Here is a 20,000-nt window from a genome sequence, read left to right as displayed (position 1 = left end):
CTCACATGTCAAAAGCGATGGTTTTGGACACGAGGAAGAGTCGCTTACCGGAGAGCATGTCCTCTTCACTGGGCAACTGGCCGACAAACAGGTCTCCCCTCTTCAGCAGCGCGCAGAACAGCTTGTTGCAAGCATTGACCGCACAGACAACATCCTTCTCTTTGTCTGCCTGAGCCCATAGACAATGGAGGAAACGATTTACTGTTATATCTTAAAAGGGTGGAATTACCTTGACCAAAGCGTGAAACTCACAACGCGACGAACTTATTTTATAAGAAACGAGGCTTAAGTTAATCAAGCTTAACCCCAATCAATTTCATCCCAAAAAACAGCAACCTACTTACCTGTAAATATTCCAGTATGTCAAAAACATAATTGGCATGCTTCCTATTATTGATAACAAGGTCCACTTTGTTGTTTATGTCCTTTTTAGACGATTTATTTGCCACTCCTTCGGGCTCATCTACGTTCACGTTGCTACTTGTGGAAGTCGCCATTTTTCCAACGCAATGTTGCTACCATAGACTGTAGACATTAACATGAGTTTCACAAGTTGGTGGGATTTATGTCGCCACCTTACGATTGGCATGAGTACTGACAGGGACCATCGTGATGGTTAACTGAAGTCCGTATTTGACACTTATTGACATTTATATTTATTTAAAATACATGTTTTACACGGTAAAATACATGGGTTAAACTGTATGGATGACCTGTAGTGGCCAGAGCAGAGACCCACCTAACTAGGCTCTCGGTTTATTTAACCTGGGTCGTGAAATGTGCCAAATTAAAGTTCAGTTACAATACTCCTATTGAATGTATGCCATATCAGCACGTACGTTCGTGAAGTTACATCTGTTCTTGCCCATATATTTGAGAGAATACACGGCGGTGATACCAGATACTACTATTTGCATACCCAAAACGGTCACAACGATTTTCTTGACTGCTGACCAGTGTTAGCTTGGAATATACTAATTGCATTCAGTCAAATTTATTAGAGTCTTGATCTTGTTCAGGGTATTTTTTGAAGTTAACACTTTATAAAACGACAGCCTTTATTTGATAAATAAATACATTAAATATTGCAGTAACATAAACAAAAATACAATTGCACGTTTTCAGGGTCAAACTGGTGGCATCTTTACCAAGCAGTAAGAATTTTACAGACGCTAAGCTACTGAAAAATTCAACATATACAAACAAGCTTCCAAAAATGTCAAAATTAAGCACAGAGCATCTGCTTAAAATTCATTGGAAAATAACCAAATACACCCACGTTATGTCACTGTTATCCACTTTAACAATATGTAGTCATATCGAGGAAATTTTGTTTTATATTTTGTTTTACGTAATGGGATAACATAATAAATATTGTTCTCCAGCATGAAAAGATAAATAATGAAATTCAGGCACATTTTTCCCATAAATACAATGTATTTTGATTACCAACAGAATTTCTGTAAATACACAGTTTTTATAAGTTAACTGAAAACACATTTTCAGGTGATCAAGAACACAGCTTGTGGGCCTTTTAGACAAAAATGTTCAAGAATTTCAAAAACAAATTAGGCAATTGCAGTTTGTTTTCATACAGTCAACTGAAATGGAAGACTACTGTACTTACAACAAACAACCTCAGATTTATCAACCCCACAGTACTTTAAAATCTGTTTTTTTTCCAAGAAACCAAGGCCTCAAAAAATAGATTTTACCCAAATGGGACTCAATAAGACAAAGAATATATAAAAATGAAAACTAAAATAAATAGTTCCTCAGTGAGCTCGAAAGCTCCACAACTGTTTTTAGCATGATTTTTTCCCAAACATGTTTTTGAAATGGTACAATGTTCCATTTTCCATCATTAGTGAGGCAGTCATGACCTTCACTACTAAATACACTTTGACAAATCCAATCCAAATAAAAACAGGTTAAAATGCTTATATTAACAAAGCTTTTTAGAGTACATTTTAGTTAAAATCATGACTGTCATCCTTATTCAATTCCCTACACACTAGTTGACACCAGACACCCCACCCCCCAAGGTCTGAATTGATTTTAAGGCAAAGTAAGACCCCCTCTCCCCACCCATTACACAGGATATAAACCATCCTTGAGGCTTCAGGGAACCAGCTCGCCTGTTTTTTCACAAGACGTCTAATCTGAGCGGTTTTCATCTTCATCATTATCCTTCAGGGGGGAAAAAAGCATGTTAATATATAAATAGCTGTATATGAACATACACACACACACACACGCACACTCATTCATTCACCCTTTATTACACCTCGCGAAACCATAGAGTAAGAGTTGTGTGTACAATGGTGTGGAATTACAATTATTAAAAAAGTATAAGAAACACTAGAACAGACTGTTCTAGTATTTGTTATAGTTACAGTTTGTGAAAAAAGAAATAAAAGTTAATAAGTGCAACAGAAATTAAAACCAATTATGCCCAGAATGAACAAACACAGAGATCAGAGATTTGAACTGGTGTAGCAGCAGCAATGAGTTTAGGTTTACTGTGCTCTGTATTTTAATTCAAGTGTACCGGGCACAGTAACTGAAGGCAAATTTCCAGATTTTCTCACAGGTTGTACATGAAAGGATAACCTTGTTTTGAGAAGGAGCACCAAGACTGTTAGTAAACCAGATTACAAGGCATGACATATAAGTGTTTATTCAATAACATTAAATAAATAAATAAGTAAATACCAATGATGCTCACATCCAACCGACAGAGACGGCCACCCAACCTTTGCATACAAGAGACAATGATATGTGTTATAGCTGTCACCGGGGATAAGTAAACAGCATCTAGTGGTTTCAGGGTAGTAGCAGCAGCTCGACCATAGATCACATCTCCGTGACCCAGCAGGCAAAAATAATTATTCTGGTATTTTCTTTCTGTGGAGCCCAGTAAAGCAGCACTTATTTCTGTACAGAAAGCCTAGTTTTGTCTACAGTTTTGTTACTAGGTTATTAATGTGAAATTAAAAATGAAGTTTATCATCTACCCCGATTCGTAGATATTTACGTTGGGGCACTCTCTCTATATGTGTGTGATTTTACGATTGGAATCAGTACACTTATGCCAATGAGAATATCCATTTGGTTTTTTGGAATTTTAAATTAACTTGAGGTTGAACAGTTGCATTTGAAGAGTATTAGAAGTGTGTTGTAGGTTTTCAATTTCTGGCTGTATAGAAATACAAAAGAACCATACAAAATTGTGTCATCAGCATAAAAATGGAATTTACATGAATGTAGAGAAGCAATAATATCATTAATATAAACTGTAAACAGTATTGGTCCCAAAACGGAACCCTGTGGAACGCCTTTTGTGTTACGTGTAAACACCTACACAACAAAACTTAAACATACCTCATGGTGAGAACTGCACTTTTCTTTTTTTTTTTTTAAATGGATGAAGAAATTCACTACATATTCCCCCCAGAAAATGAAATGTGTGCACTACTCTAGCTTCACACCCAAGTGCACCATTTTGTTTTGCCCACAACAGTTTCCAATTTATGTTCGGGCCTCACAAACAGAGAACCAGACCAAAAGAAAAAAAACTCACAAAACTCCAGTTTCCATCCCTGTTATGATATGAAGTTTTCCTCTTTATTTTAGTTTGCTTTCCCAAACCACCACCAGGCTGCCACATACCTGCAGTGCATCTCTGCCCCCCTGCAGCCCCGAATCGGTGGCCTGGAAGTCGTGCTTGGGCAGAGTGGCCATCCAGGCCAGCATGGACTTCTCCTCCCGCTCCGCCTGCAGGATGCTGGGGTAGATGTGCTCCTCCTTGAAGGCGGCGATGCTGCCCTCCTCCCTGCTCCAGTCCAGCGGCTCGTGGAGGCCGTCCCCGCCGAAGCGACGGTTGTAGCGCTGGAAGTGGACCCGCTCCAGCACCAGGCCCAGCCCCGGCGCCTTGGGCACGTCCACCTTACTCTCGCCCCAGCTCCTCTCCAGCACCCCCGGGTCCGCGTAGCCCTGGGCCACGGCCACCACCAGGCCGATCATCTTGCGGATCTGGTGCATCATGAAGCTCTGGCCCGTCACCGTGACGACGGCGAACTCGGCGCCGTCGCGCAGGAAGGGCTCCGCGCACGCCATGTCCAAGACGTAGCGGCGGGCGCTGGGGTCCCCCGGGGCCTTCTGGGAGGTGAAGTTGTGGAAGTTGTGGGTGCCCTTGAAGCGGGAGAAGAGCTGGTTGACCCGCTGCAGGGCCTCGCTCCCCAGCCGGAAGCTGGCGTCCTGGTGGACCAGCTCCTTGGGCGCGAAGGCTACGGTGGGGAGCAAGTAGGAGTACGTGCGCGCGTCACAGCTGTTCTTAGAGTTGAAGCTGCCCGTCACCCGTCTGAGGCCTGGAATGAAGGGGAGGGGCCAAAGAGACGCGTGTCACACACAACCACACACACGCGCGTGCGCGCGCACACACATGCATACACATGCATTCACACACACACACACACTCACACATCCACACACACACGCACACACACATACACATGCGTGCACACACACACACACACACACACATACACGTGTGCACACACACCCATGCACGCGCACACACACACACACCCCCACACTCACACACACACACCCACACCCACACTCACACACACACACCCACACTCACACACTCGTATAAAAGCCAGGCAGGCAGGTCTCACCTAACACTCGTATCTGTGCAGGCAGGTGAGCGTTAATCTTGGCCACGACATCATCAATCAGCCAAAGCTTCAGAGACACCACCTGCCCCGCCGCTGACACTCCCTGGCAAGAGTAGGGTATTAATAACATGACTGTGTGTTAGGCCATTTAAAAAAGCACAAAGTACAAAAGTGGATGGTTAAGCATGTCTAATCGCACTGAGGTCACCCCAGTAATACAAGTGATAATAACTGGATCAAGTTCAGGAAAAACTCTAGCCACTGTTTGACTGCAAGAACAGGTCGTTTCTCACAATACCTTGTCTGTCCTTGCACATCGCTGAAAGGACATTTTCTTCATGTCGTGACCATGATTCTCTGGAATGCATCCCGACTTCACCAGGGCCGTAACCAATTCGTCTTCGATCGTTTTAAACTTGGAAGAGCCCATATTTCTCTACAGCAAAAAAGTCAACGGCAGTAGTCAGATGAATAAACAGCTCCATACCAGATGAGTTTTATTCTGAATACTTCTATGAGTACTTGCAAACATGGGCTAAAAATAAAAACTAAAATATCGCTCATGAAAAGTAACACACCTGCATGCCATGATACCCTTTGCCCGAGTAGGCCATGAGAAGGACCACTTTTCTTTTCTGGAATTTCTTCTCGTCGAGGGGTTGATCCTCGCTAACCTTCTGCCTCTTCTCGGTGTGGACCGCGGCATCCCCCGCATTGCCTGCCTTTTCCGCGCCCCGTTTCATCGACTCGTTCACCTCAGCCAGGCGATCGTTCGGCTGCTCCCGACTCATCTTACCCGACGTATGAAAACAGCGCAGATCCTTACACTTGTCAGTCCAGCCTGAATAGAGTAGTTCAACAAACGTAACTAGCCGAACAGCTATTTAACTGTAAACTGCATGTGGCGAGCCGGAACATTAGCACGCTGACTAGCTCTACCAATGGAGCCGGCCAACGCTGCAGAGATAGCTTGTCATTTTGGAGATAGAGTAGCAAGCTATGCACCAGGTAACACATCACTTTCATAGTAAGATAGTTAGCTAACGTTAGCTATGTAATTATCCAATGCTGAGAATGACGGGTTTACATGCTCGGGACTTACGTTTGTTATTGGCGACAATCGACAATCGTGCGCCTGACAAAATTCTCAAAAGCGGTCGTAATGTAATCATTTTAACTTCTAGTCTTCAGCCTTTTCAGCTGAACATTGCAATGCTTGCACCTACTGACCCCCGACTCGACAGAGCTACAGCCATTATGTACGTGTTAGGGAAGATGCGCTGGATAGAAATGAGCAGCCGATACATTCCTTCTCCAGGGACACAGACTGCCGGCAAGCTCTGCAATATCCTATGGATCTCAAACACAAATGTAGCCAGCCAGTTGTTGTTCTTCTTCTTTTTTGGTTTTTATGGCGGTCAGTCTGTTGTTATCTGGATCCACCTGTTTATCCACAACATTCGCCCACAGAACTGCCCGTGGATTCACTTCCGGCAACTCCAGAAACGCACGTGCACAATTCCCGCATTGACCTCCAACCTCAAACAAACCTATCGCGATGACATAACAGAAACGCCCATTCGATCTGTAATAAACAATATGTGTCAATCTAAAGAAAAATAAATAAACAAAAAACCTAGATTAAAAGCATAGCAGACCAAACAGGAAAAGAAACTAATTGCATTGTAGAACCCCTCCCAACTTGTACTCTGGGACTTGGGTCAGTAACCTCCACATAGGCTACACATTTCAATACTTCTGTCACTGAAGTGCACCTTCCCTGTGATAATAATCAAACTCTAAATTAACTACACTGCACCACCTTGAAAGGTTTTCACCGTGGATATTAGTCTGTAGAATTAGTTCATTTTTTTTTTCAAAAGTGTGGGATCAAATATATCATTGGACTAACCCATCAAGATGCAGTCCTAATGGATGGTAAAATATGTAAAAAATTGATGTTTCATATATTCAGAAATGTATGTTAAAATATATTATAAATATATTTTTAATGCACTTTTCGAATATATTTCTAAATAGTATTCCAAATATATTTCAAAATGGAATGTAAATACATTCAAAATGCATTGTAAGATATGTGTAAATATATTTATTTTATATTTCACATACACTGAAAATAAATTTGTGAATATATGAAATGCATTAGAAATACATCTTAAAATATATTTAAAAATGTATGTGAAATGTATTTTTTTGTGACTGATTTATCTAGAAGAAAACTAGCCAATTAAGCACTGCATGGAATAACTATACAAAATGAGTATTGTATGTTATCGGAGCTGTGTTTTGTAGGTGCTCCAATGTTTTTTGGTATGTACTTATTGTATGTTGCTTTGGATAAAAGCGTCTGCCAAATAAATGTAATGTACTCTAATGTAATGCATGGCTTTATGTCAGTCTGTCTTAGCCCATTTTATCAACCCTGAAGTTCATGAATGCAAAATGGACCGGGCTGACTCGAGTCCAGCTGAAAGCTGACCAGAACTAAGAGCAGTGGTCCAGGTGAAGCAGTACCAGGTGTACCATAAAAATGCATAGTTTCAGGTTTCCAAATGCTTCCCGGGCAATTCATGTTGAGAAAATTTGGACATACAGTCAAATTGTTCCCAGCTGTTCAGTTCCTGGGGCATAATTAATTCACAAGCTCGGTAAATCCATTTGAATAAGAAGAAAATTATTAGCCTAATCCAATGTTTGTACAGCTCAACTGAAATAAAAACCTCTATGACAGGGCCGTCCCATTACAATTATTAAGCTTTATGCAATATGGGAACTGCAAGTCTCTACAGAACCACCATACTTTTCCAATCTGTTAGCCAGACAAGTAGGCCTACAGAATTAAGAAAAAGAGAAAGCTGGCTTACACATAACAAGAACATGCCTGTGATACGACGATAGGTGGTAGGACATGTTCATCACACTATTTTTAATAACATGTCCTGGGAAATCGTTGTCATAGTTTTGTTTTCCCAGAACGCTCGCACTGAGTTGAATCATCCAGGCCTATTGGCTTTCCTCCTCAAACGCTGACCAGTGCGCTTCACCGTTAATTACATGCCAGCTAATCACTTTCGATTCCAGCTGTACTCTGCACAAGCTAATTAAAAACAGCGTTTGAATGCGGAAGCGCGTTTTAATGCGCCGCTATGGCGCAGGAGACCGCCGTGAAAAGCGAATGCCGCTTTCGCACAAAACGAGAGGCAAAATGACGGGCGCGACCCGACCATGACCGCGCAAATGCACTGGGACCGTTTAAATCAGCGAGCAGACAGTGGAAACGTCGCAGGCGGCGCGGCGGGAACCTGGGAAAGATCGTTTTGTTCCAAACGCCGTGTCGCTGCGGACAGTCCGGCCCTGTACAGGGGCAGAAGAACATGACACAACCGACTGCACAAACGTGCTCAGCAATACAGCGCCCGGTTAAACGGCTCCTTTGTGGAATTTATTCTGTGTTGACGGATAGCTATGGTGACTGCGGAGCTCGCGGGCTGGGGTTATGAGCTCTCAACTGCTCTTGATCAGAGAACAGCAACAAGCAGATATGCTTTTTATGACTTTAATTTTACAAAACAGAGTGTAGTCACTGCGGATGTATTTGCATGCAAAACAGAAAATACATATAAAATGCATTTTAACTGACTTACACCATTGGGTTACCACATAATAAATGAACAAACAACAAATGTAAGCAAAAATGTAATACAGTTTAAATACAAGATCATTGACTCCTGCAAATGTGCAAAACCCTTGACTTGCATATATATGCACAGAAAACAATGTAAGTAAATTGGGATGGCAGGTATGCCATCCCGCCAAGTTACGCCTTGGCGGGGGCATGTAATGATCTACATTTCTTCAATTGGAAAATGTAAGCTGACTGCTTTCCGGCAGTTATTTTAAGGTTATTCCCAATAACCAGGGGATGGATTGGATCAAGTCAGTCAGAGTTCCTAGTACACTAGTTCATCCCAACTTCATGCCAGGAACTTATAATATGCAAATTCCTGTCTGTGCCTGGATCCTCCAGTTGCTGGGGCTAGCTCTCCTGTAGCACTGTGCAGCTGTAAAACAGTCCCTAACTTGTGTGAAAGTGCTTTCTCAGAAGTGAGGAAAACTTAAAAAAATTATAAAAAAAACGCATTATGGGCTGCATACAGAGTAAAAACAAAACACACTAAAAAGTCAACTCGCAGATCTTTATTTGTTTTGCATCTTTCAAAGCAAATAACGGTACATTACATACTTTGGAAAGTAACATACGTGAGTTTTTGTGTTTATACACAATTAGTAATATATTACAACTGCGTAGCAACAAAACTGCATAGCAACAAGAGTAAGAAAAGGGACAAGCTACTTCATGCATTCCATGAATGAAATAATAAATATAAATTTACAATCCTTATTTACAAGTGATAGAGGAACATTAATGTAAAATATATATGAAACTTTCTCACTCTAAAATCTAGAGTGAGAGAAAGTGTCATACAGAGATATGGGTAGAGCGAAAGTGGCAAACCTTTGGAGTATTATGTACATTTATATTGTTCTGGTCAACAGTAAAATGTTTTTTGCATTCCTGTGTGTGTGTAGAAGTCATTATTGCGCTTACATGCTTAGAAGAGGGATGAGCTTTTAGAATTTCAAGCTCTCATCCTCAGTCTTCCTCTTTCCTCAATTTTCCTCTTCCCCCCCAGCCATTCCTCCACAAACATTACCATTACCTAACTCAAACCACACACTCAAAAGCACATCTGCACAACCACACACTCCACCGCTTGTCATTTAAAAAAGAAGCCAAACAAAAACACAATGATTTTCCATCCCATTTTGGCTACTTAATAAACAGCAAAAATGGACATGAACCACAGTACAATGCTATTTGCAGTACTGTGCATGTATTTTGTTTTTTTTATTTTTTTTATCTCAAAGGCACATTTTTCTCATCTTTTGTATAGCTTCAACACTTTTTTGTCAGTTTAAATGCACATACCACATGAGGAACCAGCCAAAAAAACAAAACAAAAACACACTCAGCAGGAGCCACGCTAAAACTAGTAAGAATTACTCTACTCTATTACACTTATATCTATCTGTGAAATCTCCACACACACTGAAAAAGGAACACGTGGGAACAACGTATCTGTGTGTGTGGGCCCACTGGTTCCTCTGCGTTGGGCCAATGCTCACCAGCAGTACTGATGGGTCAGACTGCGGCGCAATAAACACTCAGCAGATCCAGGCGCAACGCTACGTCTGACAAGCGGGAGTTCTGCAAGGGACGGGGGTCTCTAACGTGCATAGAGGGCGGGGGAGAAAGGAGGCTGCTTTTATTGGGTAGAAAACGCCACAGCCTGAGCCCGAGTGAGAAGCCAACGGCACTTCCTGTGTCCCCCAAGGAAGACGGAATGAACCGGAACGCTCTCTTCCTTCGTTTACTTCCTGTAATGACATTTAACGGGGACACAGAGGAGTGACGCCAAGGGGGTGTGGATTGGGGGCGGGGTCACAGCGGGATTCCAAACCCCTCCCCGTCACAAGCTTTGCTGTTCCCCAGCACGCAATGATTGCAGCGAGGTGGGGTACGCGGCCGTCCTGACCCAAAAGACACGCCGGATTGTCGGTTCACCCCGGGTCAGCGTCGAGCGATGGCAACGATTCAGGTTTGTGATTCAGGTTTGTGGTTCAGGTTTGTGATTCAGGTTTGTGATTCAGGTTTGTGGTTCAGGTTTGTGGTTCAGGTTTGTGGTTCAGGTTTGTGATTCAGGTTTGTGATTCACGTTTGTGGTTCAGGTTTGTGATTCAGGTTTGTGGTCGACCTGCTCCACTCCATCAGCTAAACCGGCCGTGAAGCGGCCAGAAGCGCTCCTTCGTTCGAACCGGCCGAACGCTGGAACGAGGAAAACCAGGCGACAGCTTTTGCATCGATGACCTCTTTCTCTGACTGCCCTGAATTGTGAAGTCAAAGTTACAGGTAGAATGGCCAAAAAAAAACCTGGTAAAAGACTTGATGTGAACATGCAATAAGGGCTTATTGGTTTCTCTAGAAACCAAAACAAATTTAGGGCTTGTTTTGCGGCTGGGGCTTACCTCAGGTGAGTTGTTTTAGGTATCTGTTAATGTCTCTCCAAAGTGCAAGGCATGCCTCTTTGATTCTGGAGCGTAATAACTGCTCCAGGATAACAGCACTCAAAGGAGCGAGGGAAAGTTCAGCAGCGTTACTAATCACCGCTAGGACTCTTCACACATGAGGGAGGCCAGCGGGGATCCTTCAGGCACAGTGCCAGGGTCTCAATATGGAGGGCTGGAACGGGCCCGTCGACCGCGACCGAAAACGACTCCAGCAACATTCTCCTGTGTTAACCAGAACCTCAGTGCACTAGCCACCCCCACAACCCCATCATACAGACGCTATCCTGTCCTCTGGGAGTAACACACACAGGCACACACACACACACACACACACACACACAGAGTTACACACACTTTGGTGCTATGATTGAGTGCTTTGCAGACACGTGTTCGCTGTGGAGCTGAGCCGAAGTGGAGAAATTATCTTCTGCACTAAGACGGAAAGTGCGACCCCAAAAGTGCAGCAACACTGTATAACGGACCCTACCAACATGGCTTCCAAAGGTGGAGGGGGCGGGGACTGAAGAGGGTTTGCAGAATTCCTACATATTCAGCAGCAAGGGAGGAAAGGATGAGGGGAGGGGGGGTCCGCCATGACAGGGTGGCTGTGATCCCAGAATGCCGAGCGCAGCCTTCAGGGCCAAGGTCCGGACTGAAGAGCCGAGAGGCGGCGCTCAATACACTGCTTACCTGCAGGGGGCGCACAAGAGTCACAGAGAATCAAAGGCTCCGAAGCCTGAAGCTCCACAATACACAGGACCAGCTCCTAAACATGTTCCAATGACAACCGCTAGGAGGAGACAGAGACAATGGAGAGGGCAGAATATGGAGCAGGAGTGGGGGGCGGAGCCTAACATAAAGGGGCGGGGACTGGAGGATGAGTCAGTTGTACACTGAAGAAAAAGGCATGGAGACTAGAGGAGTGTGGGGTGAGGACTGTAGAACAAGGGGGGGAGGTGGAGCCTATAGGAACAAGGGCAGAGACTGGAGGCTAAATGGGGGTGGAGCCTATAGGAACAAGGGCAGAGACTGGATGCTGAATGGGGGTGGAGCCTATAGGAACAAGGGCAGAGACTGGATGCTGAATGGGGGTGGAGCCTATAGGAACAAGGGCAGAGACTGGATGCTGAATGGGGGTGGAGCCTATAGGAACAAGGGCAGAGACTGAAGGCGGAATGGGGTGGAGCCTATAGGAGCAAGGGCAGAGATTGGAGGCTGAATGGGGGTGGGACTTATAGGAGCAAGGGCTGAGACTGGAGGCTGAATGGGGGTGGAGCCTATAGGAGCAAGGGCAGAGATTGGAGGCTGAATTGGGGTGGAGCCTATAGGAGCAAGGGCACAGATTGGAGGTTGAATGGGGGTGGAGACTCTAGAGGAGGAGTCGGGACTCTCCTCCAGCAATAGAAGCAAGCTGGCTGGGGTGTGACTGGGGAAAGGGGCGGAGCTTTGTTACTCACACTTTCTGATGCTGAGGGCGTCGGCCTGGTCCGTGATGAGCAGCGACAGGCCGTCCATCAGGAGTAGGGCTTTGTGGTACTGCTGGACCGAGGCGCCGCCCTGGTGGAACATCTCATCCAGCGCAGCCGACTGCACCGAGACGACGATGTGAACCTACACTCAGGGTCTGACCGACTACACCTGGAGACGGACAGGAGTGTGAACCTACACACTCAGGGTTCTGGAACACTAACCCTAAACCCTAACCCTGGAGACGGACAGGAGTGTGAACCTACACACTCAGGGTTCTGGAACACTAACCCTAAACCCTAACCCTGGAGACAGATCGGAGTGTGAACCTACACACTCAGGGTTCTGGAACACTAACCCTAAACCCTAACCCTGGAGACAGATCGGAGTGTGAACCTACTAACCTCTAACCCTAATGCTAACCCCTCACCCAGAACACCCCAAACACCCCAAAAATGCCATGGTCTGAATTTCCCACAGAACACTCTCTGAATCCTAAAATTCTGAATATTTCATCATAGGATCCACATAATATTTCAATGTCAAATTATTAATGATATGCATCCTTAGTTCTTTTAAATACATACATCAGGCCATACAGAACGATAGTAAAGTTGGCTTCTTCATATGGGCAAACTGAATACCATTAATCACATGACTAAAACCTGCTGGCCTTCAAGCATTAATCACATGACTAAAACCTGCTGAACTTCAAGCATTAATCACATGACTAAAACCTGCTGAACGTCAAGCATTAATCACATAACTAAAACCTGCTAAACTTCAGGCATTAATCACATAACTAAAACCTGCTTGCCGTCAAGCATTAATCACATGACTAAAACCTGCTGAACTTCAAGCATTTGCTCCAAGCTGACATCTTCAACTTCAGTTAGCCTTACCCTGAGAAAGGTAACAGAGAGGATGATGGATGGAGAGGAGAGAGAGAGAAAGCAGGGAGGGAGAGGGAGAGAGAGTGAGAGAGAGAGAGAAAGCAGGGAGAGAGACAGAAAGAGAGCCAGAGATAAAAAAGAAAAAGAGAGATAAAAGGGGGAGAGACAGAGAGAGAGCGAGAGATAAAAAAGAGAAAGAGAGAGAGAGCAGGGAGAGAAAGGAAGAGTGAGAGAGAGAGAGAGAGCAGGGACAGAGACAGGAGGCAGAGAGGAGGACAGAGGCGCATTATAAACCCTGACCATCTGTATGGTGTGGCTGAAGATAAGCTTCTCTGCAGTGATGCTGTTGATTCGGTCCATCAGCTGCTGTTTGTGCTGGAAAAAGGGCTGGAGCTGGTCGCCCAGGCAACGGCACGACTTCACACTGGACTTGTACAGGTCATTCAGCCTCCTGACCACTGTGGGCGGGACAGGGGGCGGGGTTAGAGACATATTACTCTGCTGGATCAGTCAGGGGCAGGACGTGATTGAGTGGAGGTGACTGTGGTGTAAACAGGATGTCAGAGGCTCCGCCCTCCCCAGCGCTGTGAGTGACAGGCTGTCTCCCAGGCACCCACCTTGTTTGACAGTAGAGGAGGGGTAGAGCGTGCCCTGTTTGATGCGCGTCATGGCCGTGTGCAGCGCAGACGACAGCAGCTCCACCGTCTTCATGTACAAAACCAGCTGCTCTGCATAGCTGAGACATACACACACATTCACACACACAGGCACACACATAGGCACACCACACACACACACACACACACACACACACACACACACCAGGTTACCATGCATAGCCCTCTAGCCCTCTCCTCAGGCTTGGTGGAAACTATAGGGAGGCACTCGAGTGTGCTTCTACAATAGGACGTGTGCCTTACTGCCCAACGGCCTGCAGGCTCACTGTGTAAACAGCCACACTTCAGCGAAACAGTTTCATTATTTCCACAGCCAACAGAAGCTCTCAGTCACAGCCTGATGCCAGCGAGGACCTGGTCTCTCAGACTCAGAGCTCTCTCTGGCTGATGCTGCGATGTCGGAGGAGCGTGTTTGCGACCGCAGAATGGCGTGCGATGGGGACACAGTGCTGGCGGAGGTGCGGCGCCCTCACCTCCAGTCGCGGCTGAGGAGGCTGATCTGGTCGGCCACCAGGCTGTGCGGCTGGCGCGGGACGGGGGCGGGGGCGGGGGCGACGGGGGGGTGCCCGGCCTCCGCCTCGTGGGCCTTGCCGCCGGCGATCTCCGCCACGCAGCGGGCGAAGGCCAGAGTGAAGCGCAGACTGCGCAGCGTCTCTGACTGCTCCTGCTGCGGGCAGGAAGGGGGGGGGCAGGTCACATGATCAGCGTACGGCTGGCCGACACGCGGACATGCTTCTTTCTCAGAGGCAGAACATGTTCACGAGCACAAGAATGTGTACGGGGGGATGGGGGGGTAAAGCCTCTACAGGCCACCCATACAAGCAGCTCCTGCTGTTTAACACAACTGACTCTTAAAGATACCAAGCTCCATGTCTGTTTAATCTGTACATGCTTTCGCACACCAAAGTGTTTTGCACACCAAATCATAATTAACTAAGGTGGGTTTGCCCAAAAAACAACACTGTTGGAAATCGATGCTCTATTCTTGGACACGCCAACTCATGAATAATCGCAAGCTGTAATGTAGCACTGGAAAGTTCAGCTGTGAGGTAACAGAGAGGATTGAGGGACTGCAGGAGTTGAGTATCTGGCTGCTATTGAGAGTCTGTGGGTGGGCTCACCTCCATCAGCGTTTCCTCAGGAAGCTCGGGGGCCTCGAAGGTGACCGCTCCCTCCAGGCTGGCCGCCGCGGGGTCCGTGAAGCCGCGGCGAGGCGAGGACTGAGCGCACCACGCCGAGTCTCCGCTGTGAGACCCGGCCAACGGGAGCGGAGGAGCCACTGCAGGAATCAGGGACTAATCGACATAATCAGCCAACTGCTGAGAAGGACAACGGACACTAATCAAGCCAACTGTAGGAGATCCGGATAATCGGCACTATCAAGCCAACTGCAGGAGATCAGGAGACTAATCACGACACTAATCAAGCCAACTGCAGGAGATCAGGAGACTAATCACGACACTAATCAAGCCAACTGCAGGAGATCAGGAGACTAATCACGACACTAATCAAGCCAACTGCAGGAGATCAGGAGACTAATCACGACACTAATCAAGCCAACTGCAGGAGATCAGGAGACTAATCAGGACACTAATCAAGCCAACTGCAGGAGACCAGGAGACTAATCAGGACACTAATCAAGCCAACTGCAGGAGATCAGGAGACTAATCACGACACTAATCAAACCCACTGCAGGAGATCGGGAGACTATCACGACACTAATCAAGCCACCTGCAGGAGACTAATCACGACACTAATCAAGCCAACTGCAGGAGATCAGGACACTAATCAAGCCCAATGTAGGAGACTAATCATGACACTAATCAAGCCAACTTTAAGAGATCAGGAGACTAATCACGACACTAATCAAGCCAACTGAGGAGAACTAATCACTGACACTAATCAAGCCAACTTTAAGAGATCAGGAGACTAATCACGACACTAATCAAACCCACTGCAGGAGAATAATCACGACACTAATCAAGCCAACTGCAGGAGACCAGGAGACTAATCACGACACTGATCAAGCCAACTGCAGGAGATCAGGAGACTAATCACACATCATAATCAAATGCCAACCTGCATAAATCACAACTAATCACAACACTAATCAAGCCAACATGCATAGATCAGAGCACTAACACAACCTAAATAACAACCACGCTAGGACATGATAATCACACACTAATCAAAAATCCAATCACATCGGCAAAATCAGTACTCAGTCAGTATTCATTCCGCTACAGACCCTCCCCTGGCCTCTCACCAGAGAACATTCTGGCGTGTGCCGTCTGTGGCGGAGTGCTTCCATGAGGCGGAGATCCTACGGTGAAGACCGCGTGCACCGGACTGCCTGAGCAGAGCACCATCCCGCCTTCACTGCCACCACCACCAGGGGGCGCTGTGGAGAAATGCGCAAAGCTGATTATGCCTTGAGGCCTGAAGAACGAGCCAACAGCACTAACCCAAGAAACATTTTAAAGTTACTTCTCTAATTGAACATTCAAAGGGAAATGGTCAGATAATGTCATATCTTCGATAACTGACAAATTACATTTTATTTTAAAAGTTATATATATTTTTTTATTCCATGAACGGTGCTTGACCGTTATGATGATCCTAAGTGAACTGTGCATACACGTACTGTGTTAAGCTGATTTGTGGAAATATTTGGCAGGAGGGGAAACACAGGACCCTACCTGTGGCATCCACAGACCCCTCGGGCGTGGAGCTCTCGCTCCGGTCCGTCTCCAGCAGCGGCGGCCCGAAGGCAGCCTTCAGGAGCAGGTCAGAGAGACGGCCGGCACTCAGAGACCTGGGGTCAGAGCAAAGGCCAATGAGCGCTCTGTTTCTGACTGTACAGCTACAACCAGAGACCCACCAGCGCTCTGTTTCTGACTGTACAGCTACAACCAGAGACCCACCAGCGCTCTGTTTCTGACTGTACAGCTACAACCAGACACCCACCAGCGCTCTGTTTCTGACTGTACAGAGACCCACCAGAACTCTGTTTCTGACTGTTCAGCTACAACCAGAGACCTACCAGCGCTTGTTCTGACGTACAAAGACCCACCAGCTCTGTTTCTGACTGTACAGAGACCCACCAGAACTCTGTTTCTGACTGTTCAGCTACAACCAGAGACCTACCAGCGCTCTGTTTCTGACTGTACAGAGACCCACCAGCACTCTGTTTCTGACTGTACAGCTACAACCAGACACCCACCAGCGCTCTGTTTCTGACTGTACAGAGACCCACCAGAACTCTGTTTCTGACTGTACAGAGACCCACCAGCGCTCTGTTTCTGACTGTACAGAGACCCACCAGAACTCTGTTTCTGACTGTACAGAGACCCACCAGAACTCTGTTTCTGACTGTACAGCTACAACCAGACACCCAACAGTGCTCTGTTTCTGACTGTACAGCTACAACCAGAGTCCCATCAGCATTCTGTTTCTGACTGTACAGTTACAACCAGAGTCCCCACCAGAGTTCTGTTTCTGACTGTACAGCTACAACCAGAGACCTATCAGCGCTCTGTTTCTGACTGTACAACTACAACCAGACTGAGACCCACCAGCACTCTGTTTCTGACTGTAGAGCTACAACCAGTTAGGCTCACTTCCTTCAAGGTGCTGGCAGCCATTAATCATTTTTAAATGTGAAGCACCTCATGGACCTGGCTTGTCCCCTCCCCCCTCCCTCTCTCTCTCTCTCACACACACACACACACACACACGCTCACTCACTCACTCTCACTCACTCACTCATTCACTCACTCACATTTAGCCGGTTGAAGCCTCATCACAAGGGGGAGCTATTAACACTGAAGTAGCTGAATGGTGCTTTGCATCAATGACACTGTCTATCCCTGTTCAACACGCTGACCTGAGACATAGCACTGACCATTAAAACCTCCTTTCCCAGATTCTTACCTGCCGAACGGCCCTTTGCTCTCCTCCCCGGCTCGGCCGAAGCAAGACCCAGGCTGAACACCAGGGGGCAGCGCAGGCCCAGTGAGGTCAGGGGCCGGCCTGTCGTAGGCTGGAGCCAGAACCAGTCCCTGGTGCGCCAGCAAAGTGACCAGGTTCGAGGAGCTGGGGGGTTTGGGGAACTCGAAGGGGGGCATAATCTGGGGAGAATGTATGCAGGACAGGTCATACAAACCAACCCGAAAAGAGCTCAGCCAATCACAAAGTACAGCACCCTGCAATCATATACGGCCAAAGTTCCCAAACACAGACCTGTGGACCCTACGGTACCTAGCAACATGGCCGCCAGTCCCCATCAAGCTGCTGTAGGTATCAGCACACACAGATTTAATAAGACTGCAATCTTATGAGAGGCCCGGCTACTTTTAACAGCCAAAGTTGATGGGTTAGTAATAAGAGCGATGGTAAAATGGTAAGATCAGTGATAGTTACAGAAGAAATGTATCTTAATACAGTTAGTCATAATGAAAGGCACAGTGTTGTTGACCTTACGATACGTGGCGGTCCCTGAGACATTAAGACACAGAATTGCTGGTGCACAAACTGAAAAAGTTTGGGAACTATTGATACACGGAATGAGCTTCCTGAGCACACTGGTGCCAAGCCTGAACTGCGAGCTCTGACTCATTCAGCCAGAGCATCAGTGGGATAATCCCGTCTGACACACACACACACACACACAGTGAGAGATGACTGATCTGGGATCTGTGGAACAGCGCTCTGACACACACACACACACAGACACACAGAGTGAGAGATGACTGATCTGGGATCTGTGGAACAGCGCTCTATCTGACACACACGCACACACACACACACAGTGAGAGATGACTGATCTGGGATCTGTGGAACAGCGCTCTGTCTGACACACACACACACACACACACGCACACACACACAGTGAGAGATGACTGATCTGGGATCTGTGGAACAGCGCTTCTGACACACACACACACACACACACACAGTGAGAGATGACTGATATGGGATCTGTGGAACAGCGCTCTGTCTGACACACACACACACACACACAGTGAGAGATGACTGATCTAGGATCAGTGCAGGAGTGCTGCTGATTGGTGAATGAGATCGCGGGACACTCACACTGACTGACGCATGCTAGGACAGGCTACAGCTCTGTGGCCCAGTTTGGGGGCTCACCTTGGAGGGGGACCCCAGAATAGTGGGGAGGGGGCTTCTGTGCATGAGCTCATTCAGCCGGGGGGAGGGGTGCAGGGGCCGGACCTGCCCCAGGGGGTCCGAGTGCTGCTTGCGTATCTTCTGCCTGCAGTTGCTGCTGGCCTCCAGCAGGCAGGGGGCGCTGTGGAGCCGAGAGCCCAGGCCCTGCTTGGAGGGGGACTGCTGTGTGTCCCGGACCGCCAGCGCTGGAACAGGAACAGACAGGACGCGTGACCTCCAGAAGACCCTCTGCAGCAGGGCTGTCCAATCTTATCCGAAAAGGGCCGGTGTTTTCGGTTATAGCCAAGTGCTACGACACAACCGATTCGACCAATTAACCAATCATCACCTTCAAACAGGCCCTTGATAAGAGGAATCAGGTGTCTTAGTGCATAGCTAAAAAAAAAAAAACCTGCACCCACACCCGCATTTTTGGGTAAGACTGGACACCCGTGCGCTAGGCTAAGCTCCTGACTGTCAGCTCCAAATTCTAAACACTGAAAATTCTGTCATTGTTACAAATGAAGCCGAAACATTCCAATTTAATTAATCTCATGAATATTCATGAACGAGGCAGGACCAGCGATGCTATTGGTTGCAATGGGCATTCTGTCCCAGAGCACACATTTTCATGAATATGCATAAAGAGTAATCTGACTCCTGCCAGAGAGGACGGATGGGTATTGTTATGGGTTATTATAGAATGAAAGATGTCCTTGGAAACAAAAGCGTGATTCACTCATTGCTGTGACATTACATCACCACGCTGTCTGCTGTTTTGTAGAGGAAATCATGTACTCGTAAAACAAAACCGCAACTTCCCCGCGGCATCTCCCACACACATAGCAAAACATTAAACACCGATGCAGAAATGAAAAAATATTGAACAAAGCAAAAATACATTTTTGAGCAGCTACGCGTTCAGTGCGCATTGAAATACTGCGAACAGTCTTGTTAAGATC

The 20,000-nt window shown here is 46.6% G+C and overlaps 3 protein-coding genes across 5 annotated transcripts in view; all 3 read right to left on the bottom strand.

Annotated features, from left to right (window-relative positions):
* Window positions 1-528, bottom strand: part of noc4l (nucleolar complex associated 4 homolog) — a 10,020-nt gene extending 9,492 nt beyond the window's left edge. Inside the window, exons 1-2 of the mRNA XM_064307889.1 lie at window positions 345-528; window positions 49-169 (exon numbers count right to left, since the gene is read on the bottom strand). Coding sequence (XP_064163959.1) covers window positions 49-169; window positions 345-497 — 274 coding nt within the window. The 5' untranslated portion in view covers window positions 498-528. The remainder of the gene's footprint in view (window positions 1-48; window positions 170-344) is intronic.
* A 511-nt stretch (window positions 529-1,039) lies between these two features.
* LOC135239313 (pseudouridylate synthase 1 homolog) lies at window positions 1,040-6,211 on the bottom strand. 3 transcript variants are annotated; one of them, XM_064307886.1, is made up of 7 exons: window positions 5,785-6,211; window positions 5,261-5,523; window positions 4,981-5,118; window positions 4,683-4,785; window positions 3,673-4,370; window positions 2,716-2,756; window positions 1,040-2,190 (listed from the first exon to the last, which is right to left on the bottom strand). In XM_064307886.1, exons 1-7 carry the CDS (start codon window positions 5,852-5,854, stop codon window positions 1,971-1,973), a joined length of 1,533 nt encoding a protein of 510 aa, XP_064163956.1. In that variant the 5' UTR covers window positions 5,855-6,211; the 3' UTR covers window positions 1,040-1,970. The 3 variants fall into 3 exon arrangements, with proteins under 3 accessions (XP_064163956.1, XP_064163957.1, XP_064163958.1); XM_064307887.1 differs by lacking the exon at window positions 5,785-6,211 and having other exon boundaries at window positions 5,261-5,778; XM_064307888.1 differs by lacking the exon at window positions 2,716-2,756 and having other exon boundaries at window positions 2,035-2,190; window positions 5,785-6,209.
* A 2,674-nt stretch (window positions 6,212-8,885) lies between these two features.
* Window positions 8,886-20,000, bottom strand: part of ulk1b (unc-51 like autophagy activating kinase 1) — a 36,618-nt gene continuing 25,503 nt past the window's right edge. The window contains exons 18-27 of the mRNA XM_064308979.1: window positions 19,021-19,244; window positions 17,803-17,999; window positions 16,569-16,684; window positions 16,114-16,270; window positions 14,991-15,114; window positions 14,343-14,536; window positions 13,810-13,928; window positions 13,487-13,650; window positions 12,290-12,419; window positions 8,886-11,522 (exon numbers count right to left, since the gene is read on the bottom strand). Coding sequence (XP_064165049.1) covers window positions 11,467-11,522; window positions 12,290-12,419; window positions 13,487-13,650; window positions 13,810-13,928; window positions 14,343-14,536; window positions 14,991-15,114; window positions 16,114-16,270; window positions 16,569-16,684; window positions 17,803-17,999; window positions 19,021-19,244 — 1,481 coding nt within the window. The 3' untranslated portion in view covers window positions 8,886-11,466. The remainder of the gene's footprint in view (window positions 11,523-12,289; window positions 12,420-13,486; window positions 13,651-13,809; window positions 13,929-14,342; window positions 14,537-14,990; window positions 15,115-16,113; window positions 16,271-16,568; window positions 16,685-17,802; window positions 18,000-19,020; window positions 19,245-20,000) is intronic.

This window comes from Anguilla rostrata, chromosome 14 (genome assembly GCF_018555375.3).
Source record: "Anguilla rostrata isolate EN2019 chromosome 14, ASM1855537v3, whole genome shotgun sequence".
Classification (NCBI taxonomy): Eukaryota; Metazoa; Chordata; class Actinopteri; order Anguilliformes; family Anguillidae; genus Anguilla; species Anguilla rostrata.
The sequence above is the reverse complement of the archived record's forward strand: the minus strand, read 5'-3'. Positions and strand labels throughout refer to the sequence as shown.